The sequence below is a fragment of the Stegodyphus dumicola genome, chromosome 5 (assembly GCF_044657685.1).
Source record: "Stegodyphus dumicola isolate Sdum_Otavi_A_Nest chromosome 5, ASM4465768v1".
Taxonomy (NCBI): domain Eukaryota; kingdom Metazoa; phylum Arthropoda; class Arachnida; order Araneae; family Eresidae; genus Stegodyphus; species Stegodyphus dumicola.
The window spans coordinates 180,341,032-180,360,787 of record NC_140772.1 but is presented as its reverse complement, the minus strand read 5'-3'; the positions used below and the strand labels follow the sequence as shown (position 1 = coordinate 180,360,787).

Below are 19,756 nucleotides of genomic sequence, written 5' to 3'. Positions count from 1 at the left end.
ACACAATGTCAACGTCCTGAGTCCATTCTAAATCAGTTTTATAATACATTTGGAGAAAAAGAGTCCTTTATTCTATCCTTACGTAGAGATGTCACCCCAAAATATCGTTAAATTGCATTGGATAGTGGTCAAAATATGTATTTTCGTTGAAATATGACACCCAGAATTTTTCGTGATTACGAAACTTCCTTTATTTTGTACAAGGAAGTAAATATTAGACATTTTAATTACTATACAGAGAATTACATGCACGTACATTTATGTCCATAAGAAATGAATATAAACTAAACGTTAATATGAATTTCAAAAATCTTCTTAATTATTTAAAACATCTTATAAAATTTTAATATGAAATGCAAAATAGTGCCAAAAATGAACTAATATGTTACGAAAGAGGAATTCTATCACCTGAGTCAGTTTTTTTGTTTTTTATAAAACGCCTGTTAGAAGAAGAGTGTAATTTTAATTCTCCATTCGACAGGTATTTTTGTTTTAATTCAGTGTGTACCTATACTTATAAAAAAGCCTAAGCAGATGTTTCAATAAATAATCGTAATACTTTGATCAGTGAAAGAACATAATTCTCTGTACTTAAATGAATAAAACATCAACAAATTTTATATTTCTAAAATATAATTTTATTCTAAAAGTCAAGAACAGTACAACTGATAGGTAATAGGAAGTTCTGAAGACAAAATACTTTGACATATTTCGTCAGAATCACTACGCCATAGAACACGACGGAAGAAATATAATGCTGTTTACATTGAAAAATAAATTTTGTATTCTATTGTAGTAGCAGTAATATTATACTAGTTTTACTGCTTTGTCGAATATGTAACATGACCTCAATAACACCATAGTATTATTATTACAAAAGATTTTAATTCTTGCATCAAAATTTATTTCAAAAATAGAACATGCAACTGAAGTTGCTTTGGAACAGCTGAAGGTATTTTAAAACTTTAGTGCATGTCATATTTTGCAGAGTGACAATGCGTGTGATTTTGCAGCAGACGTGATCAACGAACTTTCTGCAATGTGGCGCGATTGTAAAACAATACATAGATGGCCACTACAGTCATAGGCGAGAGAACAGCACTGAAATCAGAATATTGAAATTAATTTTCGTACTTGGATGGATAACAGTTGACGTACAGACTGTGTAAAGAATACCATTTTATTCAGATGAAAAAAAAAAAAAACTTAAATAATAAGAGGAAACCCGTCCATTGTTTTGGAATAGCACCAAAGTTAGTATTAAGCTCAGTGAATATTTCACTGAAATGTTAACATAAATTGCCGGTCGACTACTTAGATTTGACGGAAAGGAAAGAGAAATTTCAAAGAAATAGAAAAAAATCAAGTTGCTAACATGGAATGTGATATAGGTTCTATTTTATTCTCACAACTTCATTGAAACATCATCTGTATAATGGTTTTCATGTTCTATGAAGACTCGCGCATCTCATTGTCAAAGCATAGCCTCAGTCTCTAAGGTGAAATATCCCGTTTATTACTGCCTCATTTGCACTATATGAGAAATAAACGAAATAAAGAAAAGCACACAATAACTAAAATAGAACAGGAGTTTATTTAAACTACTAGGAAAAAGTGAAACCTTGATAGAAGCCTTTGTATGAAATCGTTGCACTTGGACCCTTTATTTTGTTAAATGTTCCGAAAGTTTATAGAATGTCTAAATTTAATTAGAAAAATTCTTGACATATAAAATAATGTTTGTGAAGATGAAATAAAAAGTGCATTATTAAAATGCGGTATGCTAGATGTGATTCCCAGTTTCTGACACAAACTGTTGAAGCCATCCTAAAAAGTGTTAAATATGTTCGTGAAGCTACAATGAAAAGTTCACCTATCTATCTAATATTGTTTAATAATAACAATTTATTAAGCAAAGATGATTGATAATTTTAAACAGTTTTAAGCACTGACTAATTCAAAGGTAGCTAATTCAAAAATAAATAATTAAGAAGCTTACTATAAAGAAGTAATTCAAACTGTCATTATTGTAAGCAATGAAAAAATAATCTTTTATCTCCATACGTTTTAATAGGTCATTATTCTCTTCGGCTTATTACAATAAGCAGGCTGTTTAATGCATATTTTCCAGTTATCCGAAAAGTATATGAGCCCATTGCAGCAAACATAAGAAATATAATTATTTTTAGAAAGTGTTAAAATAATTATCCAGTTAGCTCAATGCTTTGAAACTGCCACATTTGCACTATGGCAATGTGCTTATATGACCAACGTAACATGTGTATGTAACTATATAAAAAGGTACTCTGTTTAAGGAAATTCTGCTTTTTACTCTATTATAAAAATTATTTACGATGAAAAATTTTTCTGTAAAATTTCATAAGGGCACTAAAAATGACTGCTACCGCGGTTCTAAGTATAAATGTGTATAAATCCGAAAACTCATTATTTGTTTTGAAATTTTACATGCTGTTACATTTGAGTAATTTTAAGAAAAGACAATTTTATCGGCGAAGCTAATTGTAAAATGCACAATCACGTGAATTTTAAAAACGGGCAATCTGCCACGGTTTTAGTCCTAATATTCTGCTCACGTCTAAATTACCCTCAAAGAAATATTTCCTTTCCTGACTTATTTGGTGCACGGACGAGAGTTATGAAGATACTGACACTACCGTTTCTCTGACAATTGTAATAATTTTTCAAATTAAGATCAGAAATGCACTCATCTAACTCGAAACATATCTTAAAAATATTTTAAATATATCACTAAATGGACAGTGAAATCCTGAAAGTGTAAATTGTCTCATTCATTCAGAACGTTTAATCCAAGCGTGCTGTTTAATAACTTTTTTTTTTTTTTTTTTTTTTTTTTTTTTCATATTTAAGTTTTCTTTTTATTCATGTGCTTTATATTTCATAGCAAATTTATTTTTTCTTTTATGACTGAATTACTTACATATAATAGTTTTTGAGATTTTTAACTAGATACTAATACTTTCTCTGCGATGACTTTTTTCTATAGCTGACAGTGATTCGAATGCAAGACGAACAGCTTCAGCTCATGGTGACGTCCGGCGGAGGGCCAAGAGTCTTGGAACTCTCAGGGACGCCACCAGGAGGACAAGTTACGGGACTGGTGGGCCTCCTAGTGGAGGCCAGGTCTCAGTGATTCACAACAGAAGGACCGACCCAGGGCTCTTGCCCCTCTTTCCTTATATCAGCCATATAATGAACAATCGGAAATCGCCCAACGATGACGAATCCACACCCCTTTACAGCTCCTATCCTTCAGTTAAGTGTGATATCGTGGAATACTTATGAAGACTTCTCTTCAGTATACACTTAAATGAGGAACAACGATATCATTGTTCCGACTGTTTCGTATCGAGAAGTGGGCCGATGAGGATCTGATGAGGGATCTCTCACAATGAGCCTTCATGATCATGAATTTTAAAAGGAGGCTTCCTTGCATAAAGGGCGCTGGTTCAGAGCAAGGTAGCATAACTGACGTGTTTAATGGTTACGATTTACTGAAGCATTTTAAACGGATGATCAATCCAGATGAACTTTTGAATAATTTTAGGTGAATAAATTAAACGATTTTATATTTTAAATTACTCTTCGAAAAATGGAGAAAATTTATACTAAAAGAATGCGATCTGTAAACAATGTGGTGCTACAATTTGCCGGTCCCCTGCGATGATTTAAAAGAAGAATATTCCTCGAGGTATAAAAAAAATATTGGAAAGTTCATTGCGCGGTTTAATTTTCTCATTAGCAATAACTGTAAACTTCAAACAGTATTTTAAGCAATTTTAAATCGACTTTTCTCTCTGCAGGTGTGCGATTATTTTACTAGCATCATTCAAAAATTTCTTCAGTTCTTTATTATACAATTTATTTGAGTACAATTTTTGTTTTATTAAATGAGACTGTGCTTTTAAACTATGCTAATTTGCTTTTAAAATTATCTAAACATTTCATCTGGGTTTTGCTTAAATTTTTGCTTAAATTAAACCAAGAAATTAAAATTTGCGTTGGTCGTTTCACAGAAACCTTTATTCAAATTCGTATTATTGAAAGCTTCTAAAAGTCAGAGAATTTGTCATGAACCTCCATGAAGGAAAATTGCTTCAACGCGTACCTTTTTCTAAAAGCTATACTTTACCTAATAGATTATGACTGTTTCTTTTTATGTCTACAATTAAATTTAACCTGATATTTTAACACATGCGTATTTCAAATGACTGAAAAAATTGTTTTGCATAACACCCTAAATGAAAGGAGATAACATGGCAAAAGATCTACAGGAAAGCAAGGCAAATATATTCTATAAAGTATCTCAGTCTAAAAGAATGTTACTCAAAAATTTTCTGGCCATAACGAACACCAGTATGAAAGTATTCTATAACCAGAACGAGATAATTCTCGCTTTCTAACATGAAACTACAAGATTAAAATTATATTCTTTAGATGTTAAATATTTATATTTCATAATTACAAAATTATTTCACGAGGAAATGTTTCTTCATTTAACGATTTGCAAAAGATTCGTTCATTACAAACTGATAAAACAAGAAAAACTATTAAAAGCTTTAAATTATTTAAAAGAACTTGAATAAAAATTTAATATATTATTAGAAAGTTTGTTATTTATTAAAATAGCAAGAAACTATTTAAAATATATATTATAAAAATAAGATAATCAGTAAAGAAGATGGGATATAATTAAATAATAAGCTCATAACATCAGTTTTATAAAAACTGTTAATAACATCAGTTTTATAAAAACTGTTGATAAAATCTTAATATGAAGAACTAAAATCCAATGCTTTAAATCCCTTCTGCTGTTCTTACATAAAATAGTATATCAGAGGATATTTAAAATTAAATGTTTCACTTGGAATTTATTAGTAACCTATTTGAATTAAAAAGGAGAAGAAAACTGCAAACAAAACAGCTAAAACTTACTTAGATCTCTTTATATGTACATTGATTTTGCAACAAGGTAGGTACCAGACATTTTAATGATGCATTATATATTTCTCTTAATTTTAATTACAAATAAAAAGAAAAAATGCAATAACTATCCATAATTTCAAAGAATCGCGTTTAATTAAAATGGTTAAATTTAATAAAAAAGTGGCGATATATATGTTCAGTTATTTTTATTTACACAAGAAACAAGTTAACACTTATGCATAAAAATTTGTCTCAGTCGTAAAGCTGAACATTTAGCACTGGATTCCCTTTATAATTATTCATACAAAGAATTACAGTAACATCTGCTTAATTTGACCACCCACCGACCTTTTATATTTGATCACGTTGTGAAAATCTCCTTTTAATAATATTGAATTTTAGAAGCTAAAAATAAATCGCATGTTTTAAATTTATATAAATAATAAGAAATGAATCTGAGTTTAAAATACTTTTAAAGAATGCATCGCTCATATATTTTTAATTTATATTGACGAACAGAAAACTGCGTTTGTGATTTACATTAAGTGTTTAAGATACTTGAAAAGTTTTCAATTAATAAAACTACGTTCTTTTTAATGTAAGATTTTTCTTTTTATTATCAACACTTTTTAAAGCATATAAATTTCATTTTCTTTTTGCATCTCATTATAACAATGTGGTTATTGCTGTACCTTCGGATTTTCAAGTTCTCTTACTGAAAAAAGAAATTTTAATTTTACAAACTGAGCAAAGAAATATTTATTTAGTACAAATTTAAGCAAATCCTCTTGCAACTTTTAGCGTAGAAAATCATTCATTTCTAGCAAATAATATGCATTTCTTGCCGGCTTAATATAGTATGACTGGAAATACAGTAGCTGGAGTGATAAAAAAGATAAAATGTAATAAGTAGTGAAAAATGTTAGAAAAAGGAGTAAGTAAAAACGCAGGAAAAGCTACTAAAGATAGACGAGAAAATTACAAACGCATTCACAAATTTTTAACATACATTGCTCATGCTTTCACTATACGTAGCAAACCTAATTTTAGGAGACAATTCTCTATTAATTTCTTATGATCTAAAATAAAACTTAAAACAGCTAGTCCCTTTCTATTTGTAACAAAATAACAAAGGTGGTCATTTTTTTGCGGTTTTATTGTATTATCACAACATATGCGTTAATTTTTGTAAAGGATATTTATGACTTAGAGCTTTAACTCCTTAAACATGTGTCTCAAACTATCGTCTACGAAGATTTTTTAAATAAGTTACAGAATTTAATGAGATACAAGTTTTGAAGATGAGAAAGCTACTAAGAAATAAAATTTAACTTTTGTATGGTCTAATGAGAAGAAATATAATAATTAGGAAGACATTATGCTTCTATTAAATAAAAACTAAATATTCCATATCTTTGTGCACAAAATTTGCAAATATATTCGAAAACAAATTTATTATCTTCAGACAATGTTTTACGCTTATTAGCAGTATGATGCAATATTAATCACAAATACTTTAAGCAACTGCAAAATGAACGTATTTCATTTTGTAAATTTATGTTTTCAAACTTTGAATGAGAGGTAATTTGTTCTTAAATTTGTAGTTGACTCTAGTGAATGCTTCATAAAATTTATTTAATGTTTGTTTTTAAATAACAAATATATAATAAAACGTTTAATATAAATAGTGTTTATTAAGGGAATTTTTTTGTTTTAAGGATGACACAAACTTTAATTTTATTTGTGAGTCTTCTGTCCACTTACGTGTAGAAATCGTCTGCATAAATTTTGCTTCTTTTTCTAAGAAGCTTAATAACTGAAAGTATGGATGTCTAAGATCAATAATTAAAGAAATAATTTAATAATTTTTAACTGCTCTAAATACTTAAATTTTGAATTTTTGTAAAATTATTCAAATATTTAACATTGTTCTCTAAAAGAAAACTGTATTATTAAAATACAGCTAATTCATATGTGAATATGTGAATATGTGAATTATCTGAATTCACATATGAATTCAGATAATTCATATGTGAATATGTGAAGCTTATATTCATATAGTTACGACAACCTGGGAATAGTATATTACCGAAGTCAAGTTAAATCATTGATCATTAAATTCAATAGTGTGCAATTCATATGAATTCATATGTGAATATGTGAAGCTTATATTCATATAGTTACGACAACCTGGGAATAGTATATTACCGAAGTCAAGTTAAATCATTGATCATTAAATTCAATAGTGTGCAATATCAACTGTTTTTTTTATTTTGTAGCAAATTATTTATTTATTTCTATTAATTTTATTTTGGTAAATAAATTTGTTAATTTGTCTTGCTCTGAGCCTAGTCGCATTTTTCATGGTGCTGCTTATATCCGACATAAATCTGAGAAGAAACACTGAGTAAACAGAAATATGGACTTGAGTTACTGTGTAAGCAGAAATACGGACTTGAACGAATGATCTAATATATTAACATTGAAAGCGATCTTAAAATCTTTGATATTTTCCTTTTGTTATTCTTCCGAAGCATGAAAACCTATTTTATGCAACAAATCTAGTTTGCAATTTTCTGTCTTTGGTGATTATTAAACTTTTCTTAATAACGGAAGCTTCTTAAATTACTATTAATATAATTCTTATTCTTATGGCTGCATGCTTCAAATAAAATTTATGGTAAGAATTGTTATGTATATGAGAAATTTAAACTAATTATTGTTGTCCTTGACTGGCATAAAATGAGAGATGCACTTATGTATATACTGTTTTTGAAAATTTATTTATCTGTGTTAAAGTCAGAATATGTTCAGAAATACGCGTAACACTACTTGTTTGCAAGCTTGATAACAGATAATGAGTGTAATAAATTAATATGAAATTTTTTGTATACTTATGGTTGTCTTCTGAAGAACTGTGTAACAGCAATTGTATCATTCAATTCTTTCTCACAATTTTCTGATCGTAACAAATTTGAATTTCTCGATGCGTTGGGTGCAATTTCATTACTATGATATTCGAGAAAATGATTTAGCTATCGATAAATTGTTAGGGTAAAGGTGTGATAGAAGTGATCATTTTGAATAGGCAAACAAAATCTGATAAATAAATTCTTTTATTAAACTAACATAGTGGATTATTTTACTATATAACAATAAGCTCAAAGTGATCACAGCATAGAAGATGCAATAAAACAAAGGAAGATATATTATATAAAAAATAAATATTTCTTTTGACTCTGTTTACTTTGTATTCCGAAAGTGTCGACAGAATTAGGAAAAAGCGACAAGGTATGCCTTCTTTTTCCCATTCGTAAAATAGCTAACTCAGCAGATCGCCTTACGCACAGGCTGATTGCTTTTGAAACTTAATGAAAACCGATCCATTTGCCTCTCAGAAACAATGGGCACCTTTGTACGAAACCAGATAGAATTTTAATAACAGTTAAAGCCTGCAGCGTATAAAAGGAAATGACAAGTGTACCATTAGACTTCCTGAATACATGATGTTTCCGAAGACGCTAATAAAAATGTAATAGTAAAGTTATGAAAATATTTACTGTAGCTTATCTTCTACGTTCTAGAATAAACGGAATTTTAATTTTTCAAAAGTACGAACAAAACTTTCTTCTGTGTTTAATAATTGTGAAAAGAAATAATATTTAATCTAAATATATTTCTTAGTAAAAACCCTTTGACAAATCTAGGAACTTTATTAAAAATTACACGAATATACTTAATATAATAAAATATTTAAAACATTTTAAACAGTTATGATACAACAAAACTAGATTTACTAGATTATTTTTGATACTCAGTTTGCAAAGCTTATATATTTAGTGGTATGCATTAATTTCCACAATTTCGAATATAAATTATATATTTATACGAAATCAGTAGTATAGTAAGATCACTGCAGTTACAATTGGCAATAATGGAATACCTTATAATGCAGTTTTACAATTACTGCGTGTTATTTTTAATGACGCAAAACAAATATACACAAGATTCAAGTCATGTTTTCTATATTAAAAAAACTGAATTTAAAATATATCAAAATATTGTTTTAGTTTTATGATCAAATTTTGCATAATAGCTTGAGACATATTTCAAGTTTCTACAGAATCGAGTTTGGTTTTTGTTAGATGCAAAAGCTCTCATATATTTTAATTACTTGAGATTCTCTTTTTGTAAAAGGAAAATGCACGGAAAGACTCAAAGTAACTTTTCATAAAGCAATACTTCAGCAAAATTATTATAGGTGTAATATAGTGCGCGCTGCGTTTCATAATATGTAACGTATTATTGTATTAATCTCAAAGACTATTGAAGTGCATGTCTGAGCGTTGAGACATTTCTAAAAGCTCTTTTCCTATGTCAGATTTCCTTGCAGTTATTATTAGATTTCATTTCCATTTCAAGGTTATTTTGATAATCTTGTCGTTCCAAAATTCGTGGTCTGTTCTTTGATGAATGGGAAGAAATAAAAATCGGTTGTATCGAAACTGCACTGCGTCAGAATGTTCCACCAAAAGGCGTTAGAAGTGTTATAGAATATAAGCACTTGTGAAAGGGCGAATGTTATCAAGGAACTATAAGCATTTTATTAGCAGGTAGGTGACCTATCTCATGACATAAATCTTTGAGGTATATTAGCTATATTACTTGTTCCTTTTCATTCCAGTAAATCGACGGACACAATCAGTGCACAGTTTCAATCCCAAAACACGACAGCACTTTGCCACAAGACAAAGTAACGCTGAATTTTCTGATTCGTGGGAAGCTCGGTTTTTATTTGATTTCATAAATCTACGCTTGGATTCAAGTTACTATATTGAATCCATATAACCAGTAACAATGCATGGCAGAAAATTGTGATTATGAAGCATATTTCAAGGATAGAAAAGCATTACCGATAAGAGGCAAGCCAGGGTTGACCGTAAGTTTTATGATACAAAATTCGAAAACTTTCTTTACTTCGGAAAAGAATTTCAGCTCTTATCGTGACTAAGAGAAAAAATAAGTTGCTTTGTTGGAGTTCAATGTATAGTGCGTTATATGGATATAAATCCTGCTATTGGCGGTAAAAATATTTGTTAACGAACTTTGCAATGTCTTGAAGCTTTTAATCGTGATTTAATAAAGACTGCATTTTTCATACCACTCATTTTATTGTTTCGCATCTGTACTAATACCACATATCATCAGTAACGAAATAATTTATTGGTATTGAAATGTATTGGTACATGCGTACGGTTCGTAATGAACTAATGCACACTTAACCGATGATAGTTTGATAAAATTTATTTTCTCAAATAAAACACTCTACTGTTCTGGGACTTTTCACAAAAGTACTCGTGCATCTCTTCTAAGTGTGAAGACCACAATCGGTAGTTGCCACTTAAAACTGTTAAGAACGTTGAAAACAAGACAATGTTAACTGCCTCAAATGCGTAAGCTCGCATAGTGATCTCTCAGTACTCAATTCGGAACTAAAACTAAGCTGATTCTCACTTCAGTCTAATGTAGTTTTCCCCCGTCCGGCAAGAAATTTCCAAAACTTTCGATTTCTCGAAATTGCTGGAAAGCATACGCAGTTGCAGTTGCATAAGGATCAGACCAGTTCCAATTATGGAAAAAAGACTAAAATGTCGACAAAATTAGCGACTTTTATCGATTTCAAGAGAAATTTGGCTACAAAAATTAGTAAGCCGTTAAAACCATCGCCAGCTTGCGACAATCTCGCCGATTGGCGAGATTTAACCTGGATTTTGAATGGACATACTCCTATTACGCTGTTTTCCCAGTGATGGTTCGCCCTCTTGAGGCATTACATTATATAAAATATCATATATACAAAATTATTAGCAATATTATGAATTTCACAAATTTATAATTTGCATAATACTTAAAATTCAAGTCGCATGTTAATGCAGCCACACAACAGAAAAGAAAAGACTATTGAAGCCACAATCGTTTGCTTCAAACGCATTAATGAGGAAACCAGAGAGTAAATTTGTATAAAACTTTTACATGTTTTAATAAACATAATTAAAAATACACACATTTTTATTATTTGGCCTTTGACCTGACTATTAATAACCATATAGGAATCATTTATTTTTCTTTCTGATTCTGTTTCATATTTTCAGTTACATTATGTAAAAATGCCGAAGATGCATTCTGGTTAATTTACAAATAACATTCAGGTATACATTTTCATTAGATACATGAATGAATATGAAAACTTCAAAATATAGGCATATTTAAAAGGCTAAAGCATGAAAATTATTTTATATCATATCAATATATCAAATAATTATAATAATAATAATTGCATTGCAATTCGACAGCGTTTATTCCCTGATTTAAGTGCAATTAAATTTCAATTCGAATTTAAAACTAGATAAGATTAACTTTATACAAATACTAATAAAGTAATATTTTACTGCTAAAGGAAGTGGTCGCTGTAGAACGATAATTGTCAAAACAGTCATGAAAAGGATTCATGCACATAAGGAATTATCATAATGTGAGGAAACTTTAAATAAATGCTTGTTCTCTTAGCGAGCTTAAACTACTAGACGTTACCAGAATGTGTAAGGAATTATCCCTAAGTATGACAAATTCCAGAGAAAGGCTGTAATGAACCCTTTACTAACTATTATTCCCAGATAGCACAGACTCGGCCTTACAACAGCCAACACTGCCAACTCTTAACTCAAAAGGTAACAATTAACTTCAAATCAAATAGAATTAAGCTATTAAGTTAGTCTATGACCTTTTCAAAGGTTATTTAATTAGCAGGCAGGCTATGACACTTAAATTCAGCGTAAGCAAGCCTAACATCTGGAAGAACTCAACACCGTAGAAATCTAATCGCTAGTAAACCAAAGTTAGCAACGTGGCCTTCAGGCAGGCAAAACACGCACTAAATCCACCTTCCAAAGCCCTCCCTAAAACTTCTTATAATAAAGTTATACTACTTCTTTCTACCTTATTCTGAACACACGCGCGCTAACTCATTTACATTCTGGCAAGAAAGCTTAGGTTGAAAACGAGAGTGATGGGAAAGGTTGCTTCAAAATTAAATTTACTGTTAAGCAACATAAAAAATCCCCACAAAGTTCTACAAAGGAATTTAAACAGGAAATCATTTTGCCGCGTGGTTCTACTATATTATAGGACAAGAGTGGTGAAATGGACTATAACTTAGGCTATAATACTTTAAAAAATAAAGTAAAAAATATTGTTTTTAAAATGTAAGCGAAGTACTGTTAATTAAAGTAAAATGTAATTAATATTAAAGCCATTAATTATACTTAGTCTTCATTCTGTAGCATTTAAATGTGTTAGCCAAATTAAGGCTTTAAAGATACGATTTCCCTAATTTTTATTTTAAATGTTTCCTCACTTTTATTTATAACAAATTATTTTTTTCCATCTATAATAACTGCATTGATTTGTTGAATTTAGTCGCTCATGCGTTTATTTTTGCCTATATTTCCTCAAAAACTATATCTTCTACATACATTTCACTGCTTCATCATACAACAGTAAGAAAAACAAAAATTAGATGTTTGCAGGAAAATAATATTATTGTTAAAAAAATTGCTTTAAAAATTGTTTTGAACAAATGTAAACATAATAAAAAATAAGCATTAGTGTAAATCAGCTTACATATCCGTGAATCGTTAAATAATTGCTTAATTACGGTAAGATACGTACGCTGTTTAGGAATGAATCAAAGGTTCCCAGAAGTTAAAAAGGATACAGTAAACACTAAAAGCTTTTTCGATTGCTTAACATTTTCGTGTATGAAGGTTTAAGGCTTAATTTAAGTATGGAACATATAAATAAATTAGAATAAATATGCATTACGTATTCTAAAATATTGCTAAAAAATGTAATGTGTCTTTTGGATGGATGGATTAAAACTATGCAAATTTTACTGTTTATTTGACATATAAGCCTTCTTTTGAAACATACAAGGTCTTTCAAAACTTTTATTTTTGCAAAATGATAGCTAATTGATTAAAAGCATTTCATAAATTATTTGCTTATTTACCATGTTTACAGAAATACTTGGTAGTGGTGATATTTAAAATAACTTTTTTCGATATGGACATATGGAATTCGCGGCCAGCTTGCAGACGTCCACACGACGAATGCATGCCAAGAAGGCGGGAGAAATACCTTATATACTCCCCCTTTTAAAGGGCGACTGGCGTATTAGGGGACCCAATCGCCAAATCCTGGGCGAGGAGAATCATCATCCACCACTCTTTTAGTTTGGGCGCCACTGTAGAGACATTAAGTATTTTTTTGAAAGCATGAGTGATGAAATATGAGCAACGCTTTCGCCTGGAATAAAACCACAGACGTCTGACATACGCGTCCAGGGTGCAGACCATAACACCACGAAGGCATGCCAAGAAGGCGCGAGAAATATCTTATAACATTACACAGGAAAATTCAACAATTTCACATATAACTGCACTAAAATCATATAATTATGCACAATAATCAACATAGTTAGATTTACTATGACAATAATAAACTTTCACAATAATTGCCAGGCCTCAACAAACGAATAAGCGTGACTGCTGATAGCTGTATGACGCTTAAAGACATAAAAACCTCTGTTCCTTATAAATAGCGGCTTTTAATATTGTATGATAAAATAAAAGTTGCAGTTTAGTTTAATGACCATAAATATTCTTTTACATTATGTACTTGTAGTACAAATAAATGTATAAATATTAAAATTCAAGTACAGATAAATAACTTGTATCCTCAAGTTATGTCTTAAAAATTTTGTAGAAAGAATCTGACATTACCCAACAACAATAATAATAAAAACAGTTAAATGTGTATGTGTGTGTGTGTTTTTGCGTGTAGGAAAAGAAGTCAAAAGAAGGTGACTGGTGAAAAAATATACTACTACCCCAGTCAGTTGTAGACCACCAGCTGACTCTCCTAATTACGAAATTAATTTGGGGATTAGGAGTACTTCTAGGGGGGCAGCGGCAGTGTATAGTACTTAAAGTTTTAATCCGAATGTTTATAATAAAGTGATTTCAAGGATGAGGCGTGATGTTTTTCGTCTACTTTAGTTTTAGATATAAATTAGCAGAGATGTCATCGATGGGATAAACTACGCTTCTTTTCAGTAATACAAAACTCATAAAAGTGTATGAGTTTTCAGCTTAGCAGGGAGCTTTCTATTTAAATTAAAATTTTCTCTCTTTCATTTAGCGATTTTTGAAAAACATATTAATTGGTGTTTAAATATAAATAAAATATAACAAGATTTTGTTTCTTTAAATGATTTTGCATAAAAATAAAATGTGTGAGTACATTTAATTTTCATAAAAACTTTGCACTTTCATATCTCTAAAGTACTTTTCGTATCTTTAAAGTAATTTATTCATAGAGCAGTTAAGAATATTTCGTGCTAGCCGATGTCAGTTATGTTAGATTGAGAGTAATGAATCTAACAACAGAGAAAACGATACCTCTCTAATCCTTCGCTAATAACGGTGCAAAAAATACGATTCATAGTCTTTTCAGTCTGATGCGATATGGAACCCACGTAAAATATCTCGATATAAAAATAAGCTAATTCCCTCTCATTATATCTGCAACAATGGCCCGCAGGTTTTAATGATTTTCGTCTTTATAACCAAACGTTTGTAAAAGCTCAAGTTCCATCCAATATTTCACCTATATTCAATTTTAGTCGATTAAATGTGACAAAAAATGGATCATAACTGATCAGAAATCAATAACGTGAACAAACACACATTCTTCTTTATAAATATATATATTAAAAAACTTACATATTTTTATTATCAAACTCTACGATTTGAAAGCGAGCAGTAGCAACACTTTTCTAAATAAAGCATTTTTATCTGCAACGCGAGAGACTGTTGCCACTTGGAAAAATGAGTGCGAAAATTAGCGCTTTTCAGAGTTTTTAATTAATATTTCGGCTGATTAAAGTCGTACGAAGATGAGAATAATCGATATATTGCAATCCGGAATAATGTAATCCGGAACAATCCTACGAATTTTTGGAATCCCGAATAATATATTTAATGTTTGGCAATGTTTTTTTAACTCATCGTAAATAAAATTCCCTGAAAATATATGATTATGTACCCTCACACAGAGACACAAAATCCTTTGGACTGAAACTTTTCATAGGACTCTAAAATGTACACAAAGTTTATATTTTCAGTTTTATAAACAATTCATTTGGACCGAATTTTATGATTTATATTTTTAAAATTGGCTCTTTTCATTTGCTAATGCTTTAGCACTTAAAAATGCTTGAAACTGCCTGGTATAGTAGACACTGTGCATTAAAGAACACTTTAAATGAAACATTTTATAATTCTGACATGACATATTTTTGGTTTTAATTGCTAGGTTTTAAATATTAATAACTGATGTGATACCTTCATTATTCTACTTCCTTTGCCTTGTCTTCCCAAATGTATTTACCATTTGGAAATACTGTCATTATTTAAACTAACATGATTTGTCTTCTCTAATATGCGTTATTAGAATGCCTGCAGTCCAAACTAAATTCCAAACTAAATCATAGTACAATTGTATCATTCCGACATTGATTTAGTAGGTGGTTCACTATTTAGCTAATGGCTATTCAATTATATTAGAGAATCATCCATCGAAAATACACAGTGGTTGAGTGATTTGGTATCAATCATTCATGAAACAAGGCAGACAACTGAATTTGTATTGAAATTAGCATGTGTATACTCTTACACTCAAATAAACTTTGAATCATGCGAAACGTTTCTCTAAGCATAAATTATTTTAAGCATACTATTTTATACCTCCTAATTAAACACATCAAAATTCCAAAAATGAAATTATTTAATATTAAAATGTTAAATAGCCATTTGCGAAACAGATCTGAAATTTTATATTTTCTTTGAGTTGCTACAGTGATAAACAGGTGCAATTTAATTCTCAGGGCAGTATATTCATGTTCATACATTTTTAAGTCGGGTTAGGTACTTTGAAAATATGCTTAGTTTATTTTTTATAAAACACAACGAAAATGTATTTTAATATAAACTTATACGCGGTTATAACGGTCCTATTATTTTAAATAATCAGTAATTTGATGATTTAAATCTGTACTATCACTTCGCTCTTCCGTTTCCCTACCAGAATGTAAATATGTTCTGGAGTATATGACGTGAGAGTTTTGGATTGTAAGACAGAGCCTGTTTCTGCCTCTCGAGGACACATTACTAAGTTAGCTAGCTCAAATAAGTTTTTATTATTCGGCTTTGCATTATAAATGTCGACAGTTAAATTGTTGCGCCTGTGAGAAGTTTGCACCAACTTCACGTTAAAGCAATTGTGTAGCCTTCGGCTAACAAACTTTAGTTTTAATTTTAAATTTCAATTTATTATTACTTTACGTTACATTGTCGCAAGTGGTTAGCTAACCGTGTTAAGCAACGAGACGTGCATTTATGTTCAGAGTTGATTAATTATTAATTATGATCACAGCTGATTTAATAAAAAATGTTTGTTAAATCTTCCTGAGGCTCTATGGTTCTGTCCAAGCCCCCCCCCCCTATACAGCTAATTCGCTTGACGTCGATTAGGAGTTTGATACTAGGTTTTGCTACCAAAACAAGCCAAGCTTTATAAAGTAATTTTTTTCTTATCAGTATCATTTCCTTCGTACAGTGCAATTACAAGCTGCGACTCAGGGATGATGGAGCTCTGGATTCATTTCGAACATTCAAGAAAGACAACATATTTTGGCCAATATATAAACTTTGAAAACATATAAAGAGAAAGTTATCTTTCTAAAGAATGAATGCACTGAAGAAATTTTTTAAATCTTATAAATAAACGATTACATTGTTTTACAGCTATTCTTTATCAATTTCAAATCAAGAAGTATTTTTCATGTTACAAACTAAAAGGAAAGTTATATTTCTAAAGAAGGAATGCATTGAAGAATTTTTTCAGCCTTATAAATAAAGAATATTATGCTGTATTACAACCATTCTTCCCCAGTTTCAAATCAAGGATTATTTTTCAACACCTAAGAAAATGCAACTTTTCTGAGAGTAATTAAGTGCTACAAACTAATTCCTCCTTTCTGAAGAAATGTTTTCAATCTTATAAATAAACGATTATGTTGCTTTACAGCCACTCTTCCTCAGTCTCAAATCAAGAATTATTTTTCACCACTTTCATTACTGTAACATTTACTGAAAAAAATTAATTTGTTACAAACTAATAGCTCAGAATGAATATTCATTACGAAGAGTAACAGATGTTCTAAAATCTCCGCCGTGAAACGTTTCGAGGTTTACAAAGGACTACTTAGTCCGAAGTTTACAAAAATATTTATTGTTAAGGAAAATGATATGAGTTCTGTTAATTCCGAGAAAGCAACTAGTTTCCCCTCATCTGTAATTGACGATTTTGACAATGATGTCATTTATTCTTCCCTCTATATTTTGCACAGGAATTAAAGGCTTTTATTATGGGGTAATAATTTAATCTTTTATATGAACTATTAGAATATTATTAGAACTAAAGTTAGAACTAAACTATCAAGTTGCGACACTTAAACCAAAAGCTTTGATTAGGATTAACTGGCTTAAAGTTTGCCAAATGCGACCACTAAAAACAAATTCTCAATTTTATTGCAAGCTGTAATTTTATCTGCTGACATATTGCCCAAAAATGTAGAAAAGTTTAAAACTTCACATGCATGACTTTTTTCATATTCAATATATTTCACATTGTTTATGTTGCTAAAGGACTTTATTAAAATCGAATTCCTGATGACATGGCATGCTGGGAAATTACCTTGAATTCAGAAAAGATGAAGTTTGTCATAAAACCTTTGTCAACGTAAAATAAGTGGAACTTCTCTATTTCTGGAATTTTTGTGTTCACTTACATGATTTTTTACCAGATAAAGAACTAGAAGGTTTATGTATGTTAAAAACGCATTTTAATAAAAACTTGCTGTAATTTTAAATAAATGTTAACTATTGTTTTAACATAATTAGTTTCATTAACTTTTATTTATTATTTTTAAAAAATATACAGCAAACTTTCTGATGGTAACGTCTTTCTGTAGACGCTAATCTTTGAAACGATTGGTAGATCTTTAGTAAAATCCTTCAAAAATTGTAATTACATAATTACTGTTTTGACACAGTTAGCTTTTATTTACAATTTTATTTAAAAGTTTAAATAAAAATACTGCAAAATGTCTTATGGTAACGTCTTTCCGTAGATACTGACCTTTGAAAGCAGCAATGTGTTTTTAAAAATAAATAAGCACTGGCTGCGGGAGTCTTTCTAAGCAAACTAACTATCTCTACAAAGAAACAGAATTGTCTGTAGTGCTAATCTTAAGAAGGTTTCAACCATAAAGCGCAACAACCCACTAGCGGTTGAGCGGTAAATTCACTGAACGCTGGCAGTTCCGATCTGGCTTCGATTTCAGACGAACAGGCAGGCTGCATAGGTTATTTCCGCTTCGGTAACGTGCATTTCCCTTCAAAAGTCCTCCCTGAAGGCATTCGTATATTTATGCAGGTGCATATATTATAAGTTATCTGGCGCTCGTAGTGAAATAAACCAAACTATTGATAGCAAAGCAATGTATTCCGCCTCCATTTATTTTCCTCATGTATACTTGCATTTTTGAAACAGGTTTTTTAACTGAATTTGTTTTTTAGAGATCAAAAAGTAATCTCGAACATTGCAAAAATATCTATAATTTATTTAGGAATTTTTGAATCGTAAGAAAGCAAAATATTCTTCAAAATACAAAATTTAATACAGGCAATACAGCAAAGTAGATTAGCTGAACAAAATCACTACAACTACATCTGATGTTCTCTTAATATTTCCCAAAAAATAGTTCTTTAACGCTTAGTTTTGGGAACATAAACTTTTAAGGTCTTTTGAAGAATTATCTTCTCTAGACTTGTAAAACTAAACAGAGATCAGAAGGAAGGTGTACAAGACCTTTTATTCAATCATAAAATTAACAACTTGGCTCAACTTGGGTTACAAGAAGCCAACACTTCTGGCTTAATAGAAATTGGTGGCAAATAATAATTTCAAGGTATATAGGTTAGACTAACTGCTCACAGAATACTTTAACGCGCAGGAAAATCTCTGGTCTAAAGTAACCGGCAAGACAAGCGTAAAGGCAAGAACGCCGCTAACACAAGCCGCGAATAATCACAGCACAACATGGCCTAAAATAGGCAGACACGCTCTGAAAACTAACTTCCGAAACGCTCGCTTAAGTAGCACTTCATTCTACCTTAATCAGAATAAACTCTCTCTATGTGATTTACATTCTGGCATGAGAAGCGTGGGTGAAAAGTAATAGTAAATAGGAAAGGCCTTTCAACTTAAAAATGAACTATTAGTTGAAAATAAATAGATAAATCCCACATGTTCACTGTAGTTAATAATTTCTAACTATAGCCTCTCTTTTGAATTACGTTATTGACATGAAAAAGTATACTGCACCATATAAAAAAACATAAATACTGTGATTAGCTAAATATCTCATTGAAACAAATCTTTTTCAGGTCTTCAAAGACATATTATGTTCTTAGATTCGTATTCTACAGGTTCACTTTCAGTTCTTTCAGGTCACAGTAACTTTCAGTTCCCATTTATCATCTAATTTCACAGAATAGTTTTTGCCTGAATTGCGCATGACTAATCAGAATTTCTCGGTGCTTCCTAG

At 30.2% G+C, this 19,756-nt stretch overlaps 1 protein-coding gene across 2 annotated transcripts in view; it reads left to right on the top strand.

Annotated features, from left to right (window-relative positions):
• LOC118182844 (gamma-aminobutyric acid type B receptor subunit 2-like) overlaps positions 1-8,093 on the top strand; it is a 591,214-nt gene extending 583,121 nt beyond the window's left edge. For both annotated transcript variants that reach the window (XM_035352237.2, XM_035352236.2), the window contains exon 20: positions 3,026-8,093. In XM_035352237.2, the coding sequence (XP_035208128.1) occupies positions 3,026-3,324 (299 nt within the window). In that variant the 3' untranslated portion in view covers positions 3,325-8,093. The remainder of the gene's footprint in view (positions 1-3,025) is intronic.
• Positions 8,094-19,756: the final 11,663 nt, after the last annotated feature.